This window comes from Girardinichthys multiradiatus, chromosome 9 (assembly GCF_021462225.1).
Source record: "Girardinichthys multiradiatus isolate DD_20200921_A chromosome 9, DD_fGirMul_XY1, whole genome shotgun sequence".
Lineage (NCBI taxonomy): Eukaryota > Metazoa > Chordata > Actinopteri > Cyprinodontiformes > Goodeidae > Girardinichthys > Girardinichthys multiradiatus.
This window is the reverse complement of record NC_061802.1, coordinates 49986953-50012344: the sequence shown is the minus strand read 5'-3', so window position 1 is coordinate 50012344 and position 25392 is coordinate 49986953. Positions and strand designations below refer to the sequence as shown.

At 42.9% G+C, this 25392-nt stretch overlaps 1 protein-coding gene across 21 annotated transcripts in view; it reads left to right on the top strand.

The window, feature by feature from the left end:
• Window positions 1–25392, top strand: part of eps15l1a (epidermal growth factor receptor pathway substrate 15-like 1a) — a 305470-nt gene that overhangs the window by 92977 nt on the left and 187101 nt on the right. For all 21 annotated transcript variants that reach the window (XR_007039479.1, XR_007039480.1, XR_007039478.1 and 18 more), the window contains one exon: window positions 14174–14331. Coding sequence is in view for 16 of the 21 variants with exons in the window: in XM_047373747.1 (XP_047229703.1) it covers window positions 14174–14331 (158 nt within the window). In the remaining 5 variants the exon portion in view is untranslated. The remainder of the gene's footprint in view (window positions 1–14173; window positions 14332–25392) is intronic.

Sequence of the window (25392 nt, the reverse complement as noted above, 5' to 3'; positions counted from 1 at the left end):
GAATAGATATATTTTTTGACAGCATTACCAGTACTTGACAAATAGTCAAGTCCTATTTTGGGAAGTTCATTGAACAGTTATTTTGTCTTTTTTTCTGGATTCTGTGTTTCATGTTAAAAGTGTTTTGGGTATTCGTAGCCATAGTGAATAATTTGTTCATTATAAATACCTTTCATGTTGGAATTTATTTTATATAATCTCACTTAAGACTACACTGGGAGAGTCAAATATGGTCTTTATGGAAGAGTGGCAAGAAGAAGGCCATTGTTGAAAGAAAACAATAAGAAGTCCCATTTGCAGTTTGCTAGAAGCCATGTTGGGGACACAGCAAACATGTGGAAAAAGGTGCTTTGGTCAGACGAGGCCAAAATGCAAAACACTATGTGTGGCGGAGAACTAACACTGTATATTACTCTGAACACATCATCCCCACTGTCATATGTGGTGGTGGCAGCATCATGTTCTGGGGCTACTTCTCTTCAGCAGGGACAGGGAAGGTGGTCACAGTTGATGGGAAGATGAATTGAGCCAAATACAGGGCAATCTTGGAAGAAAACCTGTTGGAGTCTGCAAAAGACTTGAGACGGGGGCGGAGGTTCACCTTCCAGCAAGACGACCCTAAACATAAAGCCAGGGCTACAATGGAATGTTTTAAAACTAAACATATTAATGTGTTAGAATGGCCCTGTCAAAGTCCAAACATAAACCCAATCGAGAATCTGTGGCAAGATCTGAAAACTGCTGTTCACAAACGCGCAAGCTCCACTTCCATCCATCCACCTGGCAAACATCTGCTACTTGGTGAAAAAATTGACAAACTGTTCCTTCTCTGCACTAGGAACTCAGATTTCCGCTGACTTGCCACACTATGCTTCACTGAAACCTGGCTTGGTGAATACATCTTGGACAGCACGATTTTGTTTCTGGGCTTCTAGATGCTTCGTGCAGACCGCAGTGCAGAGCTCTTGGTAATAAACAGAGGAAGTGGGATCTCTTTTTATTTAAACGAAGGCTATTGTACTGATGTCAGACTGCTACAGAAGACATATGGTCCTAACATAGTCATTTCTTATAAACTGCAAACCCCTTTATTCACAGAAGGAGTTCTCCTCATTCATTCTGGTCAGTGTTTACATCCCTCCATCCTGCAATCCAGATTTAGAAAGAGAGCTTGCTGACCTGTTAACTGACATGAAGAAAAAACACCCAGACTCTCTCAAAATTGGTCTTGGAGATTTTAAGAGCGCAAATCTCTCTAACGAACTACCTTGATAAAAACAGCATGTTATGTGCCCAACCAGAGATAAAAACAAACTGGACGACTGTTACATAGCTCTGAAAGATGCAAACAGTGCAGTCCCTCATGCAAGGTTTGAAATCTCTGACCACTGCCCCCCTCATCTTATACCAACTTACAGGCAGAAACTGAAAACCTCTGAGCCTGTGGTTCTATTTCATCCCTACTGACCGCCAGAGGTGGTGCTCAAGCACTGAATGATCATTCTTATGCATGGGCAGGTCAAGAATTAATAACGAAGTCACCTGACCTAGCGGTGACTCACGTGAGTCTATATAGTCACATGTCACCGGGAGCTCAGTCCCTTCTTTCTTCTCGCGCGCAAGTTGATTGAATGCAGGTGTTGGCTTGTATTCGTTGTTCCTTGTTACTCTTGCTGCCCCATTTTGGACGGCAAGGACCTGGTTTCCTCTGCTGCACAGGCTCTGCTCCGGCTTGCCGATGCACCGCCCCTCCAGGAGGCATCTCTTCTCCCAGCTGGGGGGCTGGATTCTCCACACCGATCTGAGCTGCCTGCGCTCTGGCTTTGGCCTATACAGTGGAAGGCTCTGCCTTCTCCCATTATGGAGGCAAGGTGGGCCACACCATGACTCCCGCATGGGCGCTGTCCACGCAGGATATCTATGGTGTCAAGTGGGCTGTCTTTGCTGACTGGTGCCGTGGTAAGGGACTGGACCCTATACGCTGTCCTTCCCATTTGCTGAACTTCATTTAGGGTGGCTGGATTTCAGGCAATCCCCTTCCACCTTGAAGGTGTATGTGGCAGCCATTTCCCGTTGGCATGTTGGGTTCAGTGGTTGCTCTGTTGGCCGACATGGAGATTTCACATTATTCCTGAGGGGTGCCAGGCACTTGTGGCCACCTAGGCGCCCTGTGGCCCCTGCGTCGAATTTGTCGCTAGTGTTTGCGGCCCTTCAGTCTCCACTGTTTGAGCTTGTTATGGGGGTGGATCACAAGTGGCTTTCCCTGAAAACCGCCTTCCTGTTGGCCATGGCCTCTGCTAGGCAGGTAGGGGAACTGCATGCTCTGTCTGTGTCTGAGCCATGTTGCCGGTGGAACCTGGATGGCTCCGGTGTTACTTTGTGGACTAATGCTTCCTTTGTTCCAAAGGTGCTTGTGGTGGCTGGCAGTGTTCTACCACTCTGGCTTTCCCGCTTTAATCCTGGCACCCCCTCTGAGCCTCTTACACCTCGACCGCTCGGACAGGACAATGTCCGCTGCACGGCACCCGTTCATCGAACTGACAGTCTCTTTATCTGTTTTGCTGGCTCTCGAAGGGTCAGGCCCTTTCTAGGCAGCGGTTGGCACGTTGGATTGTGGAGGGGATCTCTCTGGCTTACTTTTTACAGGATCAGCCCCTGCCGGGTGGCGTGCAGTGTCACTCCACCAGGAGCCAATCCACCACATGGGCCGCCATGACCGGGGTACCTTTGGAGGCCATTTGTGAGGCAGCTTCCTGGATGGCGCAGAGCACGTTTGCCAGGTTTTACAGGGTGAACGTTGCCACGCCCCATCTCCTACGGGGCATCCTGGAGCAACCACCTTCTGCATGCTGCTCAGGTTGGTGTGGTCGCTGTTGTTACTGTGTTCTTTTGGGTTTCTGTTAGATCACTCGGGACCTTGTTGGTATACGTGATCCAGTGCTTGAAGGCATCGGTCAGTAGGGATGAAATAGAATGAAAGTTACGACTGTAACTACTGTTAATGAGGACATTCAACAAGATGGCGCCGCAGATGGTCGCCTCGGCGTGTTGGTGCGCATTGTTTTGTTTTGTTTTTTGCTTTAAAACGGTCTTCTGTGATGGTACCCGGAGCTCTCTCACCAGAGAAGAACTCATGAACATCAGGGCTACTACACCAGAGGAGTTATTTCCAACATTTCTGCCTACTGCTCTGGAATATTTGGACATTCTGGTCAAAGGTACGCTCACCTTTGTTCACGCGGTGAAACGCCGGAAGAGAGGGAAACGGGCTGGGGTGCTGGTACGTCTTCGCCAGCGTGGACTACGAACACCGTTACCTGGAATATTTCTCTCTAACGTGCGCTCACTTCCCAACAAAATGGAGGAACTACAACTGTTGTTGGGGAAAAACAGGGACTTTTATTCATCGGCAGTTTTGTGCTTCACGGAGACGTGGCTGTGTGGATTAATACCGGACTCTGCGCTGCAGCTGGCAGGATTCCAGCTCTACAGAGCGGACAGAGACACGGAACTCTCCGGCAAAGCGAAAGGTGGAGGAATCTGTTTTTACCTCAACAGTGGTTGGTGCAACGACGTGACAGTGATTCAGCAGCACTGTTCTCCAGACCTGGAAGCCTTCATCATAAACTGTAAGCCTTTCTATTCCCCCCGTGAGTTCGCTTCGTTCATCCTGGTCGGTGTTTACATCCCACCGCAAGCTAACGTGCAGGTCGCACAGCGCATGCTCGCCGACCAGATACTGAGTGTGGAGCGGACCAACCCGGACTCCTTAGTAATCGTCGCTGGTGACTTTAACAAAGGTAATCTGACCCACGAACTTCCCAAATACAGACAGTTTATAAAATGTCCGACCAGAGAGGACAACATTCTGGATCACTGTTACACCACCATCAGAGACGCTTATCACGCCGTCCCACGTGCTGCACTGGGCCAATCCGACCACATCATGGTCCACCTGATTCCTGCATACAGGCAGAAACTAAAGCTCTGCAAACCTGTTGTGAGGACGACAAGGAAGTGGAGCAGTGAGGCTGTGGAGAATCTCCAGGCGTGTTTAGGCTGTACAGACTGGGATGTGTTCAGGACTACTACCAACAGTCTGGACGAGTACACAGAGGCTGTGACTTCCTACATCAGCTTCTGTGAGGACAGCTGTGTACCATCATGCACCAGGGTGAGTTACAACAACGACAAACCCTGGTTCACAGCTAAACTCAGAAGGTTAAGACTGGATAAGGAAGAGGCCTTCAGGAGTGGGGACAAAGACATACACAGAGAGGCCAAGTACAAGTTTGGCAAGGCAGTGAAAGAGGCCAAACGACTGTACTCTGAGAAGCTCCAAATCCAGTTCTCAGCCAACGACTCTGCGTCTGTCTGGAAAGGGCTCAAGCAAATCACCAACTACAAGCCGAAAGCCCCCCACTCCATCAACGACCGACGCCTCGCCAACGACCTGAACGAGTTCTACTGCCGCTTTGAAAGACAAAGGGACAGTCCTGCAACCATCTCCCACGACGCCCCCCAACAGCTGCAGCCACAATCCACCACCCCCACCTCCCCAACCTCAAGAGGGGCCTTGGCACCTCCAACCCCCACCAGCCCCCTACCCACGCCGAGGACGGCTCTTTCCATCCAGGAGAGGGACGTCAACAAACTCTTCAGGAGACAGAACCCCCGGAAAGCTGCTGGTCCGGATTCTGTCTCACCAGCCAGCCTGAAGCACTGCGCTGATCAGCTGTCTCCAGTCTTCACAGACATTTTTAACACCTCACTGGAGACATGTCATGTGCCAGCCTGCTTCAAGTCCTCCACCATCGTCCCTGTTCCCAAGAAGCCAAGGACCACAGGGCTTAATGACTTCAGACCCGTCGCCCTGACCTCTGTGGTGATGAAGTCCTTTGAGCGCCTTGTGCTCTCACACCTAAAAGACATCACCGACCCCCTCCTGGACCCCCTGCAGTTTGCCTACAGAGCCAACAGGTCTGTAGATGATGCAGTCAACCTAGCCCTTCACTTCATCCTCCGGCACCTGGACTCCACAGGAACCTATGCCAGGATCCTGTTTGTGGATTTCAGCTCTGCCTTCAACACCATCGTCCCAGCTCTGCTCCAGGAGAAGCTCTCCCAGCTGAGTGTGCCCGACTCCACCTGCAGGTGGATCACTGACTTCCTGTCTGACAGGAAGCAGCGCGTGAGGCTGGGGAAGCACGTCTCTGACTCCCTGACCATCAGCACCGGTTCCCCCCAAGGCTGTGTTCTCTCTCCTCTGCTCTTCTCCCTGTACACCAACAGCTGCACCTCCAGTCACCAGTCTGTCAAGCTTCTGAAGTTTGCGGACGACACCACCCTGATCGGACTCATCTCTGATGGTGACGAGTCCGCGTACAGATGGGAAGTGGACCATCTGTTGGACTGGTGCAGCCAGAACAGCCTTGAGCTCAACGCTCTAAAGACAGTGGAGATGGTTGTGAACTTCAGGCAGAACCCAGCCCCACCTGCCCCCATCACCCTCTGTGACTCCACAATTGACACTGTGGAATCTTTCCGCTTCCTGGGAACCATCATCTCCCAGGATCTCAAGTGGGAGCCAAACATCAGCTCCCTCATCAAGAAAGCCCAGCAGAGGATGTTCTTCCTGCGGCAGCTGAAGAAATTCAACCTGCCAAAGACTATGATGGTGCACTTCTACACAGCCATCATTGAGTCCATCCTCACCTCCTCCATCACCATCTGGTACGCCGCTGCTACAGCCAAGGATAAGGGCAGGCTGCAGCGTGTCATTCGGTCTGCTGAGAAGGTGATTGGCTGCAGTCTACTGTCGCTCCAGGAACTGTACACCTCCAGGACCCTGAAGCGGGCAGAGAAGATTCTGGCTGATCCCTCCCACCCCGGTCACAGACTCTTTGAGACTCTCCCCTCTGGCAGGAGGCTGCGGTCCATCCGGACCAAAACCTCACGCCACAAGAACAGTTTTTTCCCATCTGCCACCAGCCTGGTTAACAAAGCCCGGAAACCACCCTGACATTCCCCCTTTCCCCCACACCCCCCCTTTTTTTGCTGACAGGACACCTGTAACCTGTAACTCTATGCGTTACATTAACGCTCAGCTTGGACTCCTGCTTTACTTGCACAATGATCACCTGCACTGTTGTATTGCTCTTGCATCTTATACTGCTCTATATTTACTCTCACTCACTTAAAACTGTGCACTTATATTTATATTATATTGTAGATATGTTTGTACTGTTTAACTTGTACTGTATTGCACCGACTACGCCAAAACAAATTCCTTGTATGTCCAAAAACGTACTTGGCAATAAAGCTTTTCTGATTCTGATTCTGATTCTGATTCAATGAATCCCGGATGACCGCCAAAGCGCTCAGTCTCCGCGTGCTCTCGAAAAGCTTTCCCGGGATTGAGCTCCAGTTGACATGTGACTACATAGACTCACGTGAGTCACTGGTAGGTCAGGTGACTTTGTTGCTATTAATTCGCAACCTGCGCATGTGGAAGAATGATCATTCATTGCTTGAAGCACCGCTTCTGGCGGTCATCCAGGATTCATAGAACCGTAGTTACAGTCATAACTTTCGTTCGGACTGTTAAGAAGTGGACTAAGGAGTTAAAACAGATGCTACAGAACTACCTTGATTGCACAGATGTTTTTGAAGCTTCTGCCTCTAATTTAAACCAACTAACTGATGTAGTGACTTCATACATCAGCTTCTGTGAGGACGTGTGCAGGCCAACACCTTTCGCACTCTCAACAGCAATAAGCCACGGTTTTCATCACATTTAAGGTGGCTGTGTCAGACCAAAGACAAGGCTTTCCACAGTGGAGACCAGTCCCTGTATAAGCAGTCAAGATACAAACTGACATAGGAGATCACACTAGCTAAAAGATCCTACAGTGAGAAAATAAAAAAACAGCTTCTCAACTAATGACAGCACTTCAGTGTGATCGAGTTTGCAGACTATCACCAACTATAGGAGTGCTGCACCTATGCTGTGATGACACCTGCCTGGCTGAGGATCTGAAATGTTTCTTTTGTAGGTTTGATTACCAGCCTTTCAAACCTCACTTTCACACAAAGGGTTGACCTGCAGATCCCATCAATAACTCTACAACCCCTTTCTCCCTCCCCCTGCCTGCACTAAAGATCAAAGATGTTAACAGGGTCTACCAGCATCTGAATCAGAATCCTATCTGAAAGTCTGCCGATGACCAACTAACCCCCATCTTCAGTCATATCTTTAACAAGTCTCTGGTGCTATGTGAGGTTAAAAGCTCCGGTTTTAAATGCTCCACCATCATCCTAGTCCCAAGAAACTGGAATGATGCTGAAAAAATGCATCACCATCAGGTGAGGCTGGGAAGCATCTTCTCCTGCTCCAGAAGTATCAGCACCGATGCCTCCCAGGGGTGTGTTCTCTCCCCATTCTTGTAACAAATATGCATACGGACAGGAGGTGGGTCGGCTCCATCCAAGGGAGGCAAAGGTCTAGGGTCAGGAAAAGGGCAGCTAACATCTCTGCAGACCCGACACATCCTGGACACAAACTGTTTAGACCTTTGACTTCAGGACGACGTAACTGAGCATTAGTTGGCAAAAACCAGCCGCCACAGAGACAGTTTCTTCCCCCAGGTTCTTGCTCTGCTTTCACAGAATGAAAACGTCATAGCCAGAGTAGTCATCTACTCTGCTGTTAACAAATATGCATAATTCTACAATCTCAACCTGCCTTCCATCTTATATGTACATCAAAAGAAAAGAAAAAAAGAATATTTGTACGTACTGTTCTTTATCTTTATTTGTTTTTACACATTGCTGTTGTTTGAACTGATGAGAGTGATGGAAACCAATGTCAAATTCCTAGTTTGTGCACACAAACTTGGCCAATAAAGTTGATTCTGATTCTGATGAGTGTTGAAGTAAGTGTGTTTGTGTTAGGTGTGTGTATGTGAATTTGTTACCTGGAGGTGCAAAGTTGTTAAAATGGTGAGAACGATAGATGGCTTGTAGTGCATAGCATCCAAGAGCACCAAAGGGCAGGCAGACACAGTTCCAGAAGAGGAGACATATGACCTACACATAGGTAGGTAATCAGTGAAGCACAGGAGTAGCAGCCCCTAGACCAAAGAGGGACAGGTAGAGACATAGGCCATTGAACCCATTGACACAGCACTGCTGCCACCTCTGGGCATGGACCGGTCTCCACTGCAGCTGGGTGCCCACAGGAACCCCTGGCAGTAAGACCCCCTTGTACAAACAGGAGAAACCCCCTAGAGCCCCTAACATGCCTGGCAGGCAATAGCTTGCCGCAACGTCAGGAACTCAGAAGGACCAAGGAAAGGAGGACACATCACCAATCCACCTGGTGACGTGGACCAGGGAGGTCAAGAAAGATGGATCCCAACCAGAGCCCAGCTTAGTTTAAAATTTGTACTGGTAGATAGATTTAACATCACATTTAATAATAAGAAAGGGAGATTGATAAATCTTCTTTAGAAGGTTTTATGTAAATGTTTGAGTGTTAATTTGGGATTTGAAGTTTAAGGAAGCTAATTATTACCAGAGGAAGTTCTATGTTTATTCTTTTGTCTTTAATTTGAACTGGGAAATAGATTTTATTTGGTGATATTTCAATAATTAGTTTTTATAAGTACCATATGAATCTACAAAAATATTAAAAGGTATTACATTTTCTTCCACCTAATTTTCCTCTAAATGTTTACCTCTTAACTATTCTGTGTTGAGAAGTTAAGAGCCTTTTTATTTTGAAGGATGTCCGGCTTGATCTAAATGGGTATTTGTGTACATAGAGGAATTGAAGAGTTATTCATTTTTGAGATATTCCCACTATGCTGTCAGAAGGTGTACTGATATTGGTGATTTTAAAGTAGTCCTGATGCTTAATTAAAGGGCAGATAAATATATTTGTGTCCAGCAATATATTGTGGGTAGCTCTTTTGTCAACCATCTCCTTGTGATTGCTTACTTGCTAGCTTATAGCAAAATATTATACATATATTTATGTTCATACCCCTTCCAAGTGTCCGGTCGTAAACCCCAAATATAAAGCTTAAAACCCTAGTGGAATGACCACTTTCATAATTTTTTCCAAGGCCACCTTGATATTTAGAGATGGCCGGGCAATCCCAAAACAGGTGAAAATGTGTCCCCTTAATGAAATCTCTTGAGCTGGGACTCTTAAAAATCCTAATTAAAAATTTCCATCCAAACTCTTTCCAAATTGGAGATGATGTATTTTTTCATCGTTGTAAAATAATATTTTCCCACGTCTTTAGCTGCATCATGATGCTGTTATGGTGCATTCAGACCAAACGCAATTTGCGTCAAAAAGGTCTAACTTCAAAGTACACAAGCTTCCAACTTCATCAATGATCATGAGGAAGGTGAGGGATCAGTCCAAAACTACACAGCAGGCCCTAGTCATTGACCTGAAGAGAGCTGGGACCACAGTCTCAAAGAAGACCATGGATTAAAATCCTGCACCGCACAAAGGGTCCCCCTGCTCAAGCCAGCGCATGTCCAGGTCCATCTGAAGTTTGCCAATGATCATCTAAATAATCCAGAGGAGGAATGGTAGAAGGTCATGTGGTCTGATGGGACAAAAATAGAGCTCTTTGGTCTAAACCGTGTTTGGGGGAAGAAGAAGGATTAGTACAACCCAAAGAACACCATCCCTACTGTGATGAATGGAGGTAAAACATCATTCTTTGGGGATGCTTTCCTGCAAAGGGGACAGGACGACTGCACAGTATTGAGTGGAGGATAGATGCGGCCATGTATCGAGATCTTAGTCAACAACCTCCTTCCCTCAGTAAGGGCATTGAAGATGGGTCATGGCTGGGTCTTTCAGCATGACAATGATCCGAAGCACACAGCCAGGGCAACTAAGGAGTGGCTCCATAAGAAGCATCTCAAGATCCTGGAGTGGCCTAGCCAGTCTCCAGACCTGAAACCAATCGAAAATCTTTGGAGGGAGCTGAAACTCCATATTGCCCGGCAACAGCCTCAAAACCTGAAGGATCTGGAGAAGATCTGTATGGGGGAGTGGTCCAGAATTGCTGCTGCAGCGTGTGCAAACCTCGTCAAGAACTACAGGAAAACCTGCAAAATTGGCAGTGTATCAAATAGTTGTTCTCCCCACTGTGGTTCTAGGAGACCTAAGAGGAAACCATTGCTTTGTCTTCTTAGACAATATCATTGTTTATTCCACCAAACCAGAACAGCACATGTTCGACCTACAAGCTGTTTTTGACAAACTACAGATGGCAAACTTAACAGTAAACATGAAACAGAGCCAATTCTTCTGTACCTCACTGAAGTTTCTGGGTCACATTGTCTCCGCTGGAATAGAAGAGGATGCCGAATTCCACAGAACAGGTTCTTGCCTTTGCCAGTTGCACACTAAATAAAGCAGAAATAAATTACTCTACCACAGAACAAGAGTCTCTTGCTGTTGTATGGGCTCTGGAAAAATGGCTATATTATCCGGAAGGATGGCATTTCACTGTTTTCACTGAGCACTCTTTTCCCTTGTCTGAGTCTTTTAAACTACAAAACCCTGCACAAGATTGATCCGTTGGGCTCTTCGTCTTCAAGAGTTCCTCATTACAGTAGAATATCGTTTAGGCAGATACAATGCAGTGCCAGATGCCCTATCAAGAGCACCAGTAAACCTTAATCAATCACCCACTTGTGCTGCTGTGTTTCGCTCAATGAAGGATACCTCACAACATCTACTAATCACACATTAGGATCACAGATCTGGAAAGCACAGGAGCTGGATCATGTGTTCAGAACCTGTATGAAAAGATAATTGAAACAGGAGCAATTATTGAAAGTCCCACAACTAAGTTCACTATTGTGGAAGATAAAGTGTGCAGAGTGACCCATCTATCCCGTAAAACTCTACATCAAATCTAGATTCCTTTATCCTTCAGGCAGGAGCTACTCCATGACAATCCCCTATCAGGCACCTTGGATGATATAAAACATACAAGCGAGTACAAGCCCTTGTATATTGGCCGAAAATGAGTTTGGATGCAAGAGATTACGTATACAATTATAGGTTGTGTCAGCTTTACTAAATTGAGGCAGGAATCTGTATTTGATAGTCTTTATTGACTACTACACTACCCGGAGAGAGCTATTTCCTCTCTGCAAGGCAACAGCAGAGAGAGGCAGTTCAAGCAGAGTATCAGGCAACATTGCACAGGTATTTTCAGAATTTTCCACTACAAGTATAAAGACAGAACATAATATAAATCAGCAGCTGAATCATGCATAACAACCCGTGTGTACCTAAAACAGAACAGCAGATGGGTATAATTGCTGCCCAGAGGGAGACTGGATATAATACAACTGCAGTGACAAAAGACGAAGACATGAACTCAAGCCAAGAGCTCACCAATATTAAAGCAAAATTAAATAATTATTCTGTCAGTACTCTGAGAGTTCTGATGTCCTCCACTGCTTTCAGTGGAGACTGAATATCCTCTGGGCGAGTGATCTCTGAGCTTCTTTGGAGGATCCAGTCTAGAGGAAAAATAGGCCACAACCAGTGTGAGAAGTGCTGAACAGACAGAAGACATCCTGCACAATTATCTTTCTAATGCACAGACAGACCCTGGGAGCAAAGCAGTGTAACCATGCGCACAAAGTAACATTAGAGTGCCAGGGACAGAGGATGTGAGACCTCTTCCTCTTAGCACCCGAACATCCCTTTCAGACAGCTTCCTCTTGCGTCCACAGTTAATACTGTTGGATGTGGTTCATCCTTCTTGGTGGTATGCTGACATTACCCTGGATACCGTGGCTCTTGATACATCACAAAGACTTGCTGTCTTGGTCACAGATGCGCCAGCAAGACGTGCACCAACAATTTGTCCTCTTTTGAACTTTGGTATGTCACCCATAATGTTGTGTGCATTTCAATATTTTGAGCAAAACTGTGCTCTTACCCTGCTAATTGAACCTTCACACTCTGCTCTTACTGGTGCAATGTGCAATCAATGAAGACTGGCTACCAGGCTGGTCCAATTTAGCCATGAAACCTCCTACACTAAAATGACAGGTGTTTCCAGTTTCATTGTCCAACCCCTGTATCTCTGAGTCACTACAGGTTGCTCCTCCGGCTTGGATGAGCACATTCTCCCCCCATAACAGCTGCTGCAGACACGTGAACGATGATGCACCTTTGTGCTTAGGGGGTGTGAGAATCACTGACAGCTGTTCCTCCCAAAATATATCCAGGAGCTGCAGGATCACCTGAACTGGAGGGAAAAGCATGAAGGAGCATCTTTGGTCACGGACTGTTAGTGTAGGCATCAACTCCCAACAATGGATCCTCCCATGGGTTCAGCGAGAACCACAGCTGGCACTGCCCGTCCTCCTGTGTAGCAAACGGATCCACTGCAGATCAGCCCCGGGTCTGAGAAATTTTAGATAGAGGCTGCTGTCCTCGTTTCAAAGACTGTCTCTGGACATAATGTCCACTCCTCTGTTAAGGATACTACGGATGTACACTGCTCTGACTGAGAGCAAATTTGTGTGAACCTAGCACAACAGCTGTCTGGCGATACTTACAGATTAGCTGAGGAATGCTCTAAGAGTTGGCACACAATTGTCTATTGTGGACCACATGTACACAAGCCAGTCAGAGCCGATGCCATCTTCACCCGCCTTGGAAGTGTCTCCAGCTGGGACACATGGAGGCCCATACTGAAAGTGCTGTTGGTTAGCCACCACAAAGAGCAAAGTCTAGACTCATGCCAGGACCCTCCAAGTGAAACTCTCAACTTTTGTTATCATGCATATGTGGGGACCAGCATCTGTAATTTTCCAAGTTCAGCTGCTGACAGTTACATCAGCACAGCAGAATATTCAGGCCAGTGGGCCTCAATTTACCAATGGGTCCTGTGAAAGTGATGCTTCTGGTGGCGAAAATCTTAAGGCCAGCTGCCTTTTGAATGATGCTAAGCAGCTTGAGAAGGAGTGCACCGACAGCTGGACATGGAGTTGTTACTGACATTGGACATGCTGAAGCGGCTGCGTGTTTCCAGGCTCTTCAGCTGAGAGGTAGCAGTGCTGACATCTGTACCCTTATCATAATGGAATGAATTGTTCCATTCCTGCCCATCATGTCCGTCATCCAAATATGTCACGGCTTTTTCTACCTCATGTCCAGCAAGTAGCAACCTGCAATCAGAAAGCTTCCTTTTCTGCAGGGGTGAAATTTGCCGCCCTCTTTTCTTTGTTTTATAGCGGAAGAAGCTCACAGAAGGGACAGGAGGACTCAGAGCGAGACTAGTGTGCCAATGTCCAAGGCAGCCCTCACAGGTGCCATGCAGGTCAAAAGCTCATAATATAGCCGTTCAGACCAACGAGGGTTACAAACAGATTTTTAGTTAAAACCCAAAAGTGTTTGTGAACATACACATATTAACGTTTTCCACAACACTTTTCTTTTAGAATACAGTCTATTTTATGTGTCACATTACAGTGGACATGATAGGGAAATTGGGCCGTTTGGTATTGACTTGCCGTTGCCCCAAATAAGGGCACACAGGATACCTAAAGGCAAGCAAACACATTGCGTCTTCCTGCACAGCATGTTGTAAAGATGTAATGACCCCCATTCCAGACCCCTGCACCACATTGCAGCAGACATAACCAAAATACTGCACATATTTAATTTGGTCAATGTATTCATTGTTAAAGAAGGCTGCTCTTCTTGTCTCGGTTTAATATTGATAAAAGTTGAGTTCTGAAGTAGTGTTTTTATCACATTATAGTCAAATAATGTTAATAATTTATTGCTTTGGATATTCAAACAATATATTTTTGCCCTACTTGTACTCATCCCCTAACCTGGTTTCTCCAAGTCAAGTTAGTGGAATTTATTAGCAGCATTATCCATGTAAATCAGCAGAGAAAAAATGTCAAGCTTTAAGTCATTGTAGTGGAAATACTTGCAAGACTTTTCTTATTGAAATGCTGTTGAGAATGTGGTTAGCAAATGTTGTCATTGTTTTGGTCTAGGTATGAAAATAGAAAAAAAAAAAACTTTAATAGAATATTAGTCTGATTATCATTTATAATTTACAAAATATTAAGATTTATGTGTGTCCCCATGTTTTAGCATTCACTGAACTGGGTGGTGCCATTGTCAGAATGTGGTCGCTATGATGACATCTTCCTGAAGACTGATGCTGATCTCGATGGCTTTGTCAGTGGGAATGAAGTAAAGGATATCTTCATTCAATCTGGACTTTCTCAGAACATCCTTGCACATATTTGGTAAGGGTTCTCTAGGTAATTGCCAACACCACATCAATGCCATTAAATATATATGACAAATTAATTATCTATGTCCAGCTTTTCTGACTGGAATTGCCACTGTGGAAAATTGTAGTTTGTTTTTCTTGAATGTTGTTTTAAAACCTGAAAATCTGTCCAATTGCATGTAGATGTAGATTTGATGAATGGTTGGGAATTTGAGTCAGACATATTTTATTCTAAAATTTTCCCCAACAATGCTGTCACAAACATTGTGGCAGTGAGGTGATTACCATACAAGTGTAGGGATTATGATTATTAATTTATTAATATTTATCAAACATTGTAATTAAAAATCATAATTCAGAAAAATTATTTCTTAACCAGAATCATTACTTACAAATAGAAATCAGAGATGTCCTCTGGTGTTGTGATAATGGGCTCAAAGCTCTTAATAATTACAATTAGTTATTTATTCATTAATGACAATGTCACTGTTTATTCAACCGCTTCACCGAAGGTGGGTGAACTTCGACCTCGTTTTGACAGATAAATCACTTTTGCACAAAATAAACACAAACGCTTCTCTTAATTATATAAATGAATATTTATTGAAGCCATATAATTCTGATATACCACCATTCTGGTCCAAAAACCTTCACCAACAAGCACTATTCTACACAAAGGTGATAAAAACTACCTAACAATAATAATAAAAGAAAATATATGCGCATTGAGTGTCTATGAAGATCAAACCAGCAGTTTTATGGACAAAATGTGCAATTTGGGTTAACTTGGAAAGAGAAGCCCTCCTGGTGTGCTAGTATCTCGTTAGTGGCGATCAGCTTGTAGACAGTGGGCTGTGTGCCCTTACCCTCTAGCAGCTGATTGCCCCAAATCTCGAACAAAGGGTCATAAAACTCTGGGGCGGAAACTCAGTGGAAAAACTCCAGTAATAAAACTGGGACAAAGAAGTGGTCAGGTCGCGAGACCCAGACTGCATTTACTTTGAATGGAAAAACTTTAAAAGTCCAAGTACTAACTCCTGGCTGATTTGGGATCAACCAGACAAAAACATGACCCATGCAGCACGATTCAGCCTCACAGCAAATCAAACACTCAGCATAAAACACTTCAATCAGTATAGCTTGCAACATGTTGATGCCTTGGATTAACTACTGGCTTGGACATTGATTTTTTCTCTCCACCGGTTGAGGATTGGTCAGGTCTGAAGAAAAACGAGGGGGGGGTGACGCGTCCGTCATCAACTCAAAGAAAAACGGTAAACTCCTCATCCGTCCAGGAGGGGAAAATATGAAGAACCGTTTAGTTGACTGAATCACAAGGAGGAAAACTCATCTCCTTGGAAATAAAACCTCTGTGGGTTTTTCACCTGCGCCGGGTGTCGGAATGGTCTTCGATCGGTATATGAATCTTCTGACCTTCTTGTATCAGACAGATTTCCAGCCTTCAAGCTCTTCCGGGAATGACTGTGTGGAGAAAACGTTCGTCTGCGAGCTTTTGTCTCTCTAGATATGCACCTCCGTTGTGTTGTCCCGTGAGACACGCTGGAAATGGCAACGAATGTTTATTTTCCGCAAGTTTTCTAATCCCGGGTGACGTCAGAGCTGCGATGTCTGTTGAGCTGCGCATGTTCAACTGTGCTACCAAAATGGATGACTCCAACACAGGTGAGGCCGGCTAGACCGAGGGACGAAAACAAATGCCAAAACAAACAAATGCCTTGCCTCCTGAAATATTCAAACAGACAAATTAGACCATTTCACTAATTTCACTTAGTTATTTTTGATAAAAAGTCTGAAGATGAAAAGAAAAGTATGGCCACAACCATTTTTTGAATGTTTAGTAACTAACAATAAAGTGTTGAAAATAGAAACAAACATACAATATTTTATAATTGCAGCATGCTGGCCAAACTCTGTTCTGTATAGGTGAATGTTACTTTTACTCAAAGAGCTCTTTTCGTGCAAGCATTTCCACTCCAACATCTGAGGAATTGTTTTTCAAGGTAGTTAACATTACAGGCTAATATATGTTAAAGGCTACATATAATGCTCTATGATATAGAGCAGCAAATAAAAAAATATGAATAAATAGGAAAATGTTACTTAGCTGCCTATTTGATTTTATTAGCATAATAATAGACACAGTGTTAACATTAATACCTATAGTAGTTTTGTGGTTTAAAATAAAAAGTAGGTCTTAAGTTGTGCAACATGAAAGTGTGGTGAGTTATACTGTATTAATATTGGTAATGGTTTATTGTTAGTTTAATTTTTCAATTTTGTCAGAAAACACTCAAATAATGTATAGTGTTTTCTCACCTGATTCAGTTAGTCTACCTTGATTGCTATGCATAGCAGAAAATTAATTTATTTAATTTACAAATTTTGCAGCATAATGCCAAGAAAAACAAGGCTAAAAGCATAAATATATCTTGTTTTTATTTAAATTTTGGAAAAGATTTGGCAATGGGTGTCCTTTTTTTGCCTCCAAAAATGTCTGACCAGCACCAGATCCAGTTGGGAAGTGGTGTGGTGCTGGTCTGGTTTTAGTTTTCTGGATATTGTTTGTATTTTCCTCCTTCAGCATGATGCTGTCTCTCAATATCAAGTCTCCCCAAGCTTAACAAAGTAAAGGCATGCACCTCAGTGTATTTTAGATGAACTCTTAACAGCATTTTGCGCGTTTACAATTGACCAATATAATTTCACAGTGACAGCTGATTAACCAATGACCAGCACTGATTGATGATGTCAAGTTTGACAGATTCTCTTTTTCAAAATAAATGAACTATTGAGATGAGTAAAAAGACATATTATGTAGGTTTTTACTTTTCTGCCACACAATGAAAACTATTTTGAAGGACTTTTCCCCTGAATAATTTCTAACAACCCTCCAAATGTTGTGAAAAGCAGCCCAAACTTTAACAACCCACCATAAGCTATTTTTTTCCAGCTCAACATGTTCAAAAAAAGGCTAACGGGGGGGAAACCAGTGGAGTCTGGCAAATTGCACAGCATTACACAGTTAACCCTAATCCCATAAAGAAAACACTAATCAACAACAAAAATAAACATGCCAGAGCATAATGTGTACACATGATAATGCCCACTTCATGTATCTGTGTGCCCCCTCATATATGCAAGCCTAGGACTGGCCCTGCATACAGGTACATCTTAAAAGATAAGAATATTGAGAAAAAGTTCAATATTTTTTGTCACTCATTTCAGAAAGTGAAATTCTCATTAAGATTCAATAAAAATGAGTCAAATATTTTAAGCCTTTATTTTTTGTACATTTAATCATTATGTCCTACAGACCCAAAATTCTGTGTCACAGAAAATTTGAATATTGGGAAAGAGTTTTCCACCAAAATAATTCTCATTCTTAAACTGGTTCCGGTGCCTTCAAACTTTGGTTTTTTTGTTGAGACCAGATGCGTGTTTCCACCAGGTGCGTGCATGCTGTTGATGACAACATAGTACCAAGATGATGGTGCCTAAAGACCGGCAAACATTTCTTCTGTGTTTGCAGGTGTTCCTTTTAAATGCATAAGAGAGCGTCCAAGCTCTATAGGTAATACAGAAAAAGATAATACGACGCCATACTTGTCGTTTGGGAACCAGAACGGACTTCAAACCACGTTGATCCAAAAAGGGTAATAGTGTCACACCCTAATCATTAAATTAACTCAAAACCCCTGCAACGTTGTCCTAAACTTTAAAGTGGTATCTCAGTATGGGTCAGTAGGCTACTCAATCATTGCTGACCTGACAAATTACCAGAAAACAGTTATTGACACCATCTATAAGGAGGGTAAGCCACAAAAGGTAATTGCTAAAGAAGCTGGTTGAGCACTGTATCCATGCATATTCATAGAAAGTTAGGAGAAAAGGAATAGTGTGTTGAGAAAGGTTCACCAGCAACAGGGATAACCGCAGCCTGAAATGGTTTGTCAAGCAAGGCTGAGGTTAGAGTGAGCACATCAAGATCCACCACACGCAGAAAAGTGTTCTTCTAAAACCGTTTTTCTAAATCATTGCTTAGTTTTGTTGGGACCCACAGCCATGGATTTCAACATTAAACTCCGGTACGAACTCTTCTGGAACTTTTCAAAATAAAGTGCATTAACCTCCTTCCGGCACAGCCAGGAAACGGGATAACCGCCGTCTTCCTGTGACGCCACTACCCAAATAAAAGCACAGCTGTTGCTACATCTGCCCTCTTCCACACCGGTGTTCATCGGGATAGGAGGTGGACAAAGCGCACTAATGTCTTTTGCTGGCAAAAAGACATAAACTCTTCAAACTGGATCCAAGAGTGTCATAAGATCACGCGATCATATGCACAAGTTAAGTATGAGTGAAGCACTGTTTGTGTACCTAGTGATTTCCTTCATAAAGAGGGGAAATTAAGGTATAAGCATTGCTGACTTTCTCTCCGAGCCCTGCAGAAGCACACGGTGTTCAAGAGAAGCCCCTGCAAAGACGCGATCTCCCAGTCTGGAAGGAAGACACCAGAAACCGCATCACCGTGTTAACCCGTGTGGTCAGCGGACAGGACGGGCCGCCCAGCTACAGCTCCAGAGCTAACCCTTTTGTTCCCAGAGCAAACGCACCTTCAACCCCCCGCGAAGCTACCGAGGTAAGCTGAAAGCTAACCGCTTGTTGACTGTGGACGTTTCTTCAAACTTCGCCCCTTGGACAAATTTCCTCACCATGGTCAGAGGTTAGGTGTGGGCAGATTAACAGTTAGGATGAAATGATCTGAACATTTTCATTGTATGAAGTTTGGTTTTGTTTGTGTGAAACTCGGCTATCTTATTGCTAGCAGACTATCTGCAGCACACGTGCCCTGTTTGTGTTCTGTGTTTGTGTGTTTTTAAGTTAAGTCAAACTTTACTTGAAGGGTGATTTTAAACACAGAAGATTGCTCATAACGCGCCGTCCGCGCTTATGCATTTTAACCCTTTTATTAACGGTATTTTTAAAGGTGTGTGTTTGATTCTGGTGCTAAATAATATTTACCCAGAAAGGTTTAGTCTTCAATCCAGTAAATAATAGCCCCTAAACATCATTTACTAGATTTGATAGCTCAGTAAACACCATTAAGCCCCATTTCTCCAGAAACATTTGGCTCGTTTCCAAAATACTCCCTTAATAATGTTTCTTCACATATTATTTCAATAAATAAAGACAGCTAATTAGACACCGCTGAGAAATGGTCATCCAGAAGGTTGGTTTTATTCAGCAGATCATTATTTAAAACATTATTTTATTAAAATAATATTTTATCTGATCTTGCATTGTGAATGGTTGTCTAAACGTTTGCTGATTATTGCCTAAGTTAGTTCCAAGACTGACTTATCTTCATTTCCAGATCCTTCAAGATAATCCTTGGTTCTCAAACATAAACATTGCATGGTAATGTTGCATCACTCTTTTGGTCATGGTTTTCAATCATCTTTAATCAACTTGTTTATATTGTACATAGTCCATTAGTCCATTAGTCTTCCCTATTCTTTAATATTATTTGATAAAATATTAATATTATATAATATTCTCAGATTCATAATTCTAACATATGGCATCCCTTGGTGGGCATTATCATGAACAGCTTGCACTGTACATAAATGCAAATGAATAAACCACAACTGCACATTATTGATGTACCAAGTGATTAGCTTACAACCAGCTGTCACTGGTCACAATAGGACTCAAAACATCAGAGTTCTAACATCAGATGTCACTGATTATATTTAAGAGAACATTATAACTCGTGACACTCCAGGAGTTCACAATTTTAGACTTTCGTCAAAATTAATAACTCCAATATCTCTGTGCTAGTAACAATCAACTCTGCTACACAGGCAAATTTTTGATGTTTGGACTCAGTCTGGTTTCTTCTGTGTAAGCAATAACTTGAGACTTGGTTTAACTGCAGTTAACCTCACTGTCCAGACAGTTGCTGCACATCTGTATCTAGAGGCTGTGTTTTGTATAAGACCACAATCTGAAACTGAATTAACTTTGCAGTTAGTTTTTGTATCTGACCTAATTTTGATGAGTGTATCCATTCAGGAACTTTATAGTTTGTTTTATGGTTTGATAGAACAGGATATCTGCCAGATTAAATCCTAAATTTAATCTAATCCACCCTGCCATAAAAGGAGTGAACCAAAATCCAAATTGCAATTATTTTCATTAGGAGGTGGAACAATTTTCTTTTTCCTTTGCATTTTAAACAAAATTCCCTTAAAGGTTAAGAGTAGTGTCTAATCATTACTTCCCCTCCCCCCCAAAAAAGGTGAAAAATTAACACTAAAATCACAAAACATCCTTAGAGAAAGGAGTAGCATTGTAACAATTGAAGCATAGTGTTGTCATGTCCTCCAGAAATTAGTGACAGTTATCCAGCTCTCTGTCAGGCTCTTAGAGAGGAGTACTATGTTTACAGAGATAAAGCCGCTGCCACTATTAATGCTTTGGAAGTTTTGCAAAAACAAGATGAACCTCCCAGAGAATATTTCCACCGTTTAAAGACAGTTTATTTTCAGGGATGTTATGCCCCAGGTCTTGAAGAAGACCACACTTTTAAGTCGTTGTTTCTTCACAACCTCCACGTTAGCGTGCAGTATGAAGTGACCATGCATTGTATAACAGAGAATATCTCCATGCAGGAGACTCGTAGATATGCTCAGCTTGTGTGGGAAACTCGTGTCCATTCAGACAGAGCAGGAAAAGGCAAAGTAAGAGTGTTAAACATTCAAACTGAGAACAGGCCTAAGAAGATGTGCAAAGTAAGTCCCCAAGTGATGCAACAGCACCAGGGGGTTGGGAACTGGCGTCTGCCAAAAGACAAGCAGCCAGTTAAAAGACAAGCACCTTTTCACAGTGCAACATCGAACTGTAAGGTTGGTGGTAAAGAGTGGAGCCACTCCAAAGATGTCATCACAAAGGAGGAGTTTGAGATGATCTGCAGGTGCGACATAACTGAGGTATCGGCGTTCCTAAAAGACATGGCAAGCCGTTGCAGTCCAGAATCAACCCTGTAAAATGTAGGGATTTGGCTACCCGTGTTTACTATGGTATGTTGCAATAATTGTAAAAAATTCAAATGATTAACTGCACAGCTGGTGAGCCTCCCAAAGATTTCTTCTTTGCACCACAACATTGCATTTGAGACATGTTAGCCCTTCATCAGACATGTCAGACCTTGGACTGGCTGTTGCACATGATTATTATATAGTAGAATGTCAATGAAGGACCAACATGTCTGAAATGTCATTTCGGGGTGCCAACAACACATGTTTTGGGGCTGTGCAGCATTAATAAATACATTTCTTTACTGCAACTTCAAACGTTTGCACGCAGCATAGTTTTGGTAGATGTGGGTGCTCGGCATATGTAGGAATTTTAATAAACATTTCAGAAACCTATTTGGATCCCAGTTATAAACTTGATTCATTCACAGTTAAAAAAAAAAACATTTTAAATGATGTACTAATTATTGCATGCAAACAAATCCTACATAAGCCTTTTAATACAGAATGTTGTTGACACTGCTGCTAAACCTTTCTGTGATATAGTCTGATTACATTGTGCACTTTGAAGGCTCACCAAAGAAGAATGTCCAAGGGAGGCAACACGATTACCTGTGAGCCCACAGAGTTTGAGAGGGAGGCACTAAAGACCAGACCACCAATACCAACTCCCTGCTTGGATGATGAACATTTCCGTCTCTGAACCATTGGAACCTAGTCAGTAGTTTTTGATCATTCAAAATAGATGGCATCTTTTGCAGGAGAGGATACAGACTTGTCATGTGTCCCTCCCTCTTCCACCGCACTTCCTCCAAGCAAGGTCCTATCTATTCCTATTGTATATAGTTTTCAAGAATGTTTGTTTGGTTTTTAACTGTTGTTTTTGGTTGTATTGAAATATTTTTTATTAAATCTTTTATTTCTAAAGATCGATCTGCTACTTCAAGCACACCATACATATCTTTCACATAATGTCAATTGGTTGAATAGTTAATTTCAGTGACTTGTTGAAGAAAAATTTTATTTTCTAAAGAAAGAGAACGATGATAACCATTCAATCAGCTCTATTAATTTAGCCTTATAAGGGAGACAGGTCTTTCAGCATCAGATGTATTACTGAGCAGAGCCAAGACCAATCTGATGAGACAAAGGTCAGCACTTCCTTATATCAGCTTAGCAAAAACCCCATGTGGCTTGGCACCTCCTCTAGGAAGAGCAGAGGTGAGAATCAACCTAACTTTCACGCAGACATCTCGACTCCTCTGTAATAAACATTCCCCCTAAAGCTTGTAAATGCAGTGGAGATGACCCACACGAGGGAGCAGGAAGGAAAGTGGAAGCCATTGTCAGGTCAGACGGTTTGTCACCTCAGAAGGACAAAAGTTGTTTGAATTTTGCTCTCACAGTTCCACTCACTCACAGTTCCACTCTTTCCAACTTATTTAAAGGAAACATAAAAAAATAGAATAATGCTAAAAAGCAATGAATAAAAAGAGGAAGACACTGAATAATATAATAAAAGAAAAAAATATTTAGTCCTCTGTGTGAGCGAAAAACCTGTCAGACGGAAATTAAAACATATTTGTTTCAACAAACAATCAGGCAGGAAAATACTCACACGACCCCTCCGCCAAGGTGGTCACCGACATGGTAAAGGCATCCGTGATTTCCTCCTCGGAGTCAGTTTCGCTGTCAAAATGGGAGAAAAGTAGGCTGATCCTTGCTGTCCAGACAAAGAAGCGCCTAGTATCCACCAAATTAAAAGAAAGGAATTAAGATAAATAGGCATCGTGGCGCATGCTTGACTGTCTCTCTTCTGCAGACGTCGCCAGTCCATCATCTGGAGAAAGGTTATGTGCAAATGTGTAGAGGTCTTCCCTGTTCCCTGTATGTTTCAATATGATGTGTGTGTGCAGTGAGGCAAATGACCTTATGATTTCTAACTTTCAGGCAAGGCAATGGGCCTTATGTAGATTCTGAAATAACGTTGCACTGCCCAAGGGATTATTGTGCCCTTGTAAGAACAGTGTTCTTCTACCACCTCTTCAATCAACTGCCAGTAATCAGCTTACAGTTCTTTGTCTTGTGGTGGTCCGCTGTCTTCATACCGTTTAGGCAGTAAATGATCCAGTAGAAGAATGCCTTGTGTCCTGGGAGCCAGAGGAATCTGGAGGAGCTGGCGCTTTCTTGCAGTGTGACCCGTGTATCCAGGTAACAAGCTCTGCTACCTTGACAGCTGTGTGGATGATCAGTAGGATCTAATATGGGCCGCTCCAGTGTCTGGACTTCAAGTGTTTTCTTTGAACTCTTTGACCAGAACCCAGTCGCCTAGAACAAAGGAGTGGAGGGAGGACGTGGCTGTCTCTTGTAATGCAGCGTTCACCGTCTGTGAAACTTGAAAAAAGCACAGTGGAGTGGTTTTGACCATAAAACAACATCCTATCATCACACAAAGATGTGGAGGGCAGTGATCTTGGCAATATCACCATGCCTGAATTAGGAGGGCTGCCAAACAGCACTTCAAAAGGACTGAGGTTTGCTCGTGCTCTTTGTCTCAATCTCATGTAAGTGAGAACAATAGCAAGAGCCTTCACAACACTTGACTAAGTCCCATTTTCACACTCCACGTCTCCATCACTCTGGGTGATATGCATAGTGTGTTCGTAGCTGTTGTGATTATGAATCTGAGAATATTATTTAATATTTAATATTAATATTTTATCAAATAATATTACAGTCTGTTAAAGGTTGTCCTGTGAATACCAGCCCAGTAAGGCGATGGTATTAGGACAAAATAGAAAGGTGTGACACGAGCTCTGACATTATTGAACAGCAAAACTCTGCACACACATGGAATGAATTCACACAATTTCTTAAAATACAAGAATTTATTAACAAAAATAAGTCAACTCAAAGTCAAACATATTTCAATCAACAAACTCCTTACTATGCTAAAATAATGCAACTCAACTACCAAGCAGAAATAAAGAATAAGGAAGACTAATGGACTATGTACAATATAAACAAGTTGATTAAAGATGATTGGAAATTATGACCAAAAGAGTGATGCAACATTACCATGCAATGTTTATGTTTGAGAACCAAGGATTATCTTGAAGAACCTGGAAATGAAGTTAAGTTAGTCTTGGAACTAACTTAGACAATAATCAGCAACATCTAGACAACCCTTCACAATGCAAGATCAGATAAAATATTATTTTAATAAAATAATATTTTAAATAATGATCTGCTGAATAAAACCAACCTTCTGGATGACCATTTCTCAGTGGTGTCTAATTAGCTGCCTTAATTTATTCAAATACTATTTAAAGAAATATTGTTAAGGAAATGGTAAAATATTTAAGGAAATATTTTGGAAAAGAGCCAAATCTGTCTGGAGAAATGGGGCTTAATGGTGTTGATTTAGTTATCAAGTTTAGTAAATTTTAGGAATAACCTTTATTAATATGCTCATGGCTGTTTTGCCCTTTTATACTATAGTGAAATAAAATATAAGTTCTAATGTTTCCCTTTTGTTACAATAGGATAAGAATGCTCATAGACACACAGTACAAGGATAAATGGCCCAAGGTTTGTCATAAATAACCTGAGGCTGAGGCACTGGGTTTGATAGTGGAGCAACCGGTGTAACTGGGTTGATTAGAAAGCTACAGCACACTTAGATTAAGTATGGACACCAGCTACTACACAATCTACCAGATAGACACCACAATGGTGACATATAGTTTACTGATAATCACTGAGGGAGCGCACATCCACCAGTATTACGTAGTGACCTGGCCACTATCCTGCAAGAAGAATGGCTTAAAATCCCTCTGACCGCTGTGCAGGACTTGTATATGTCATTCCCAAGACGAATTGACGCTGTATTGGCCGCAAAAGGTGGCCCTACACCATACTAATAAATTATTGTGGTCTAAAACCAGGTCTTTCAGTTTCATTCTCCAACCCCTGTAGGTTAATGCAATTTATTTTGAAAGTTCCAGGAAAGAAGA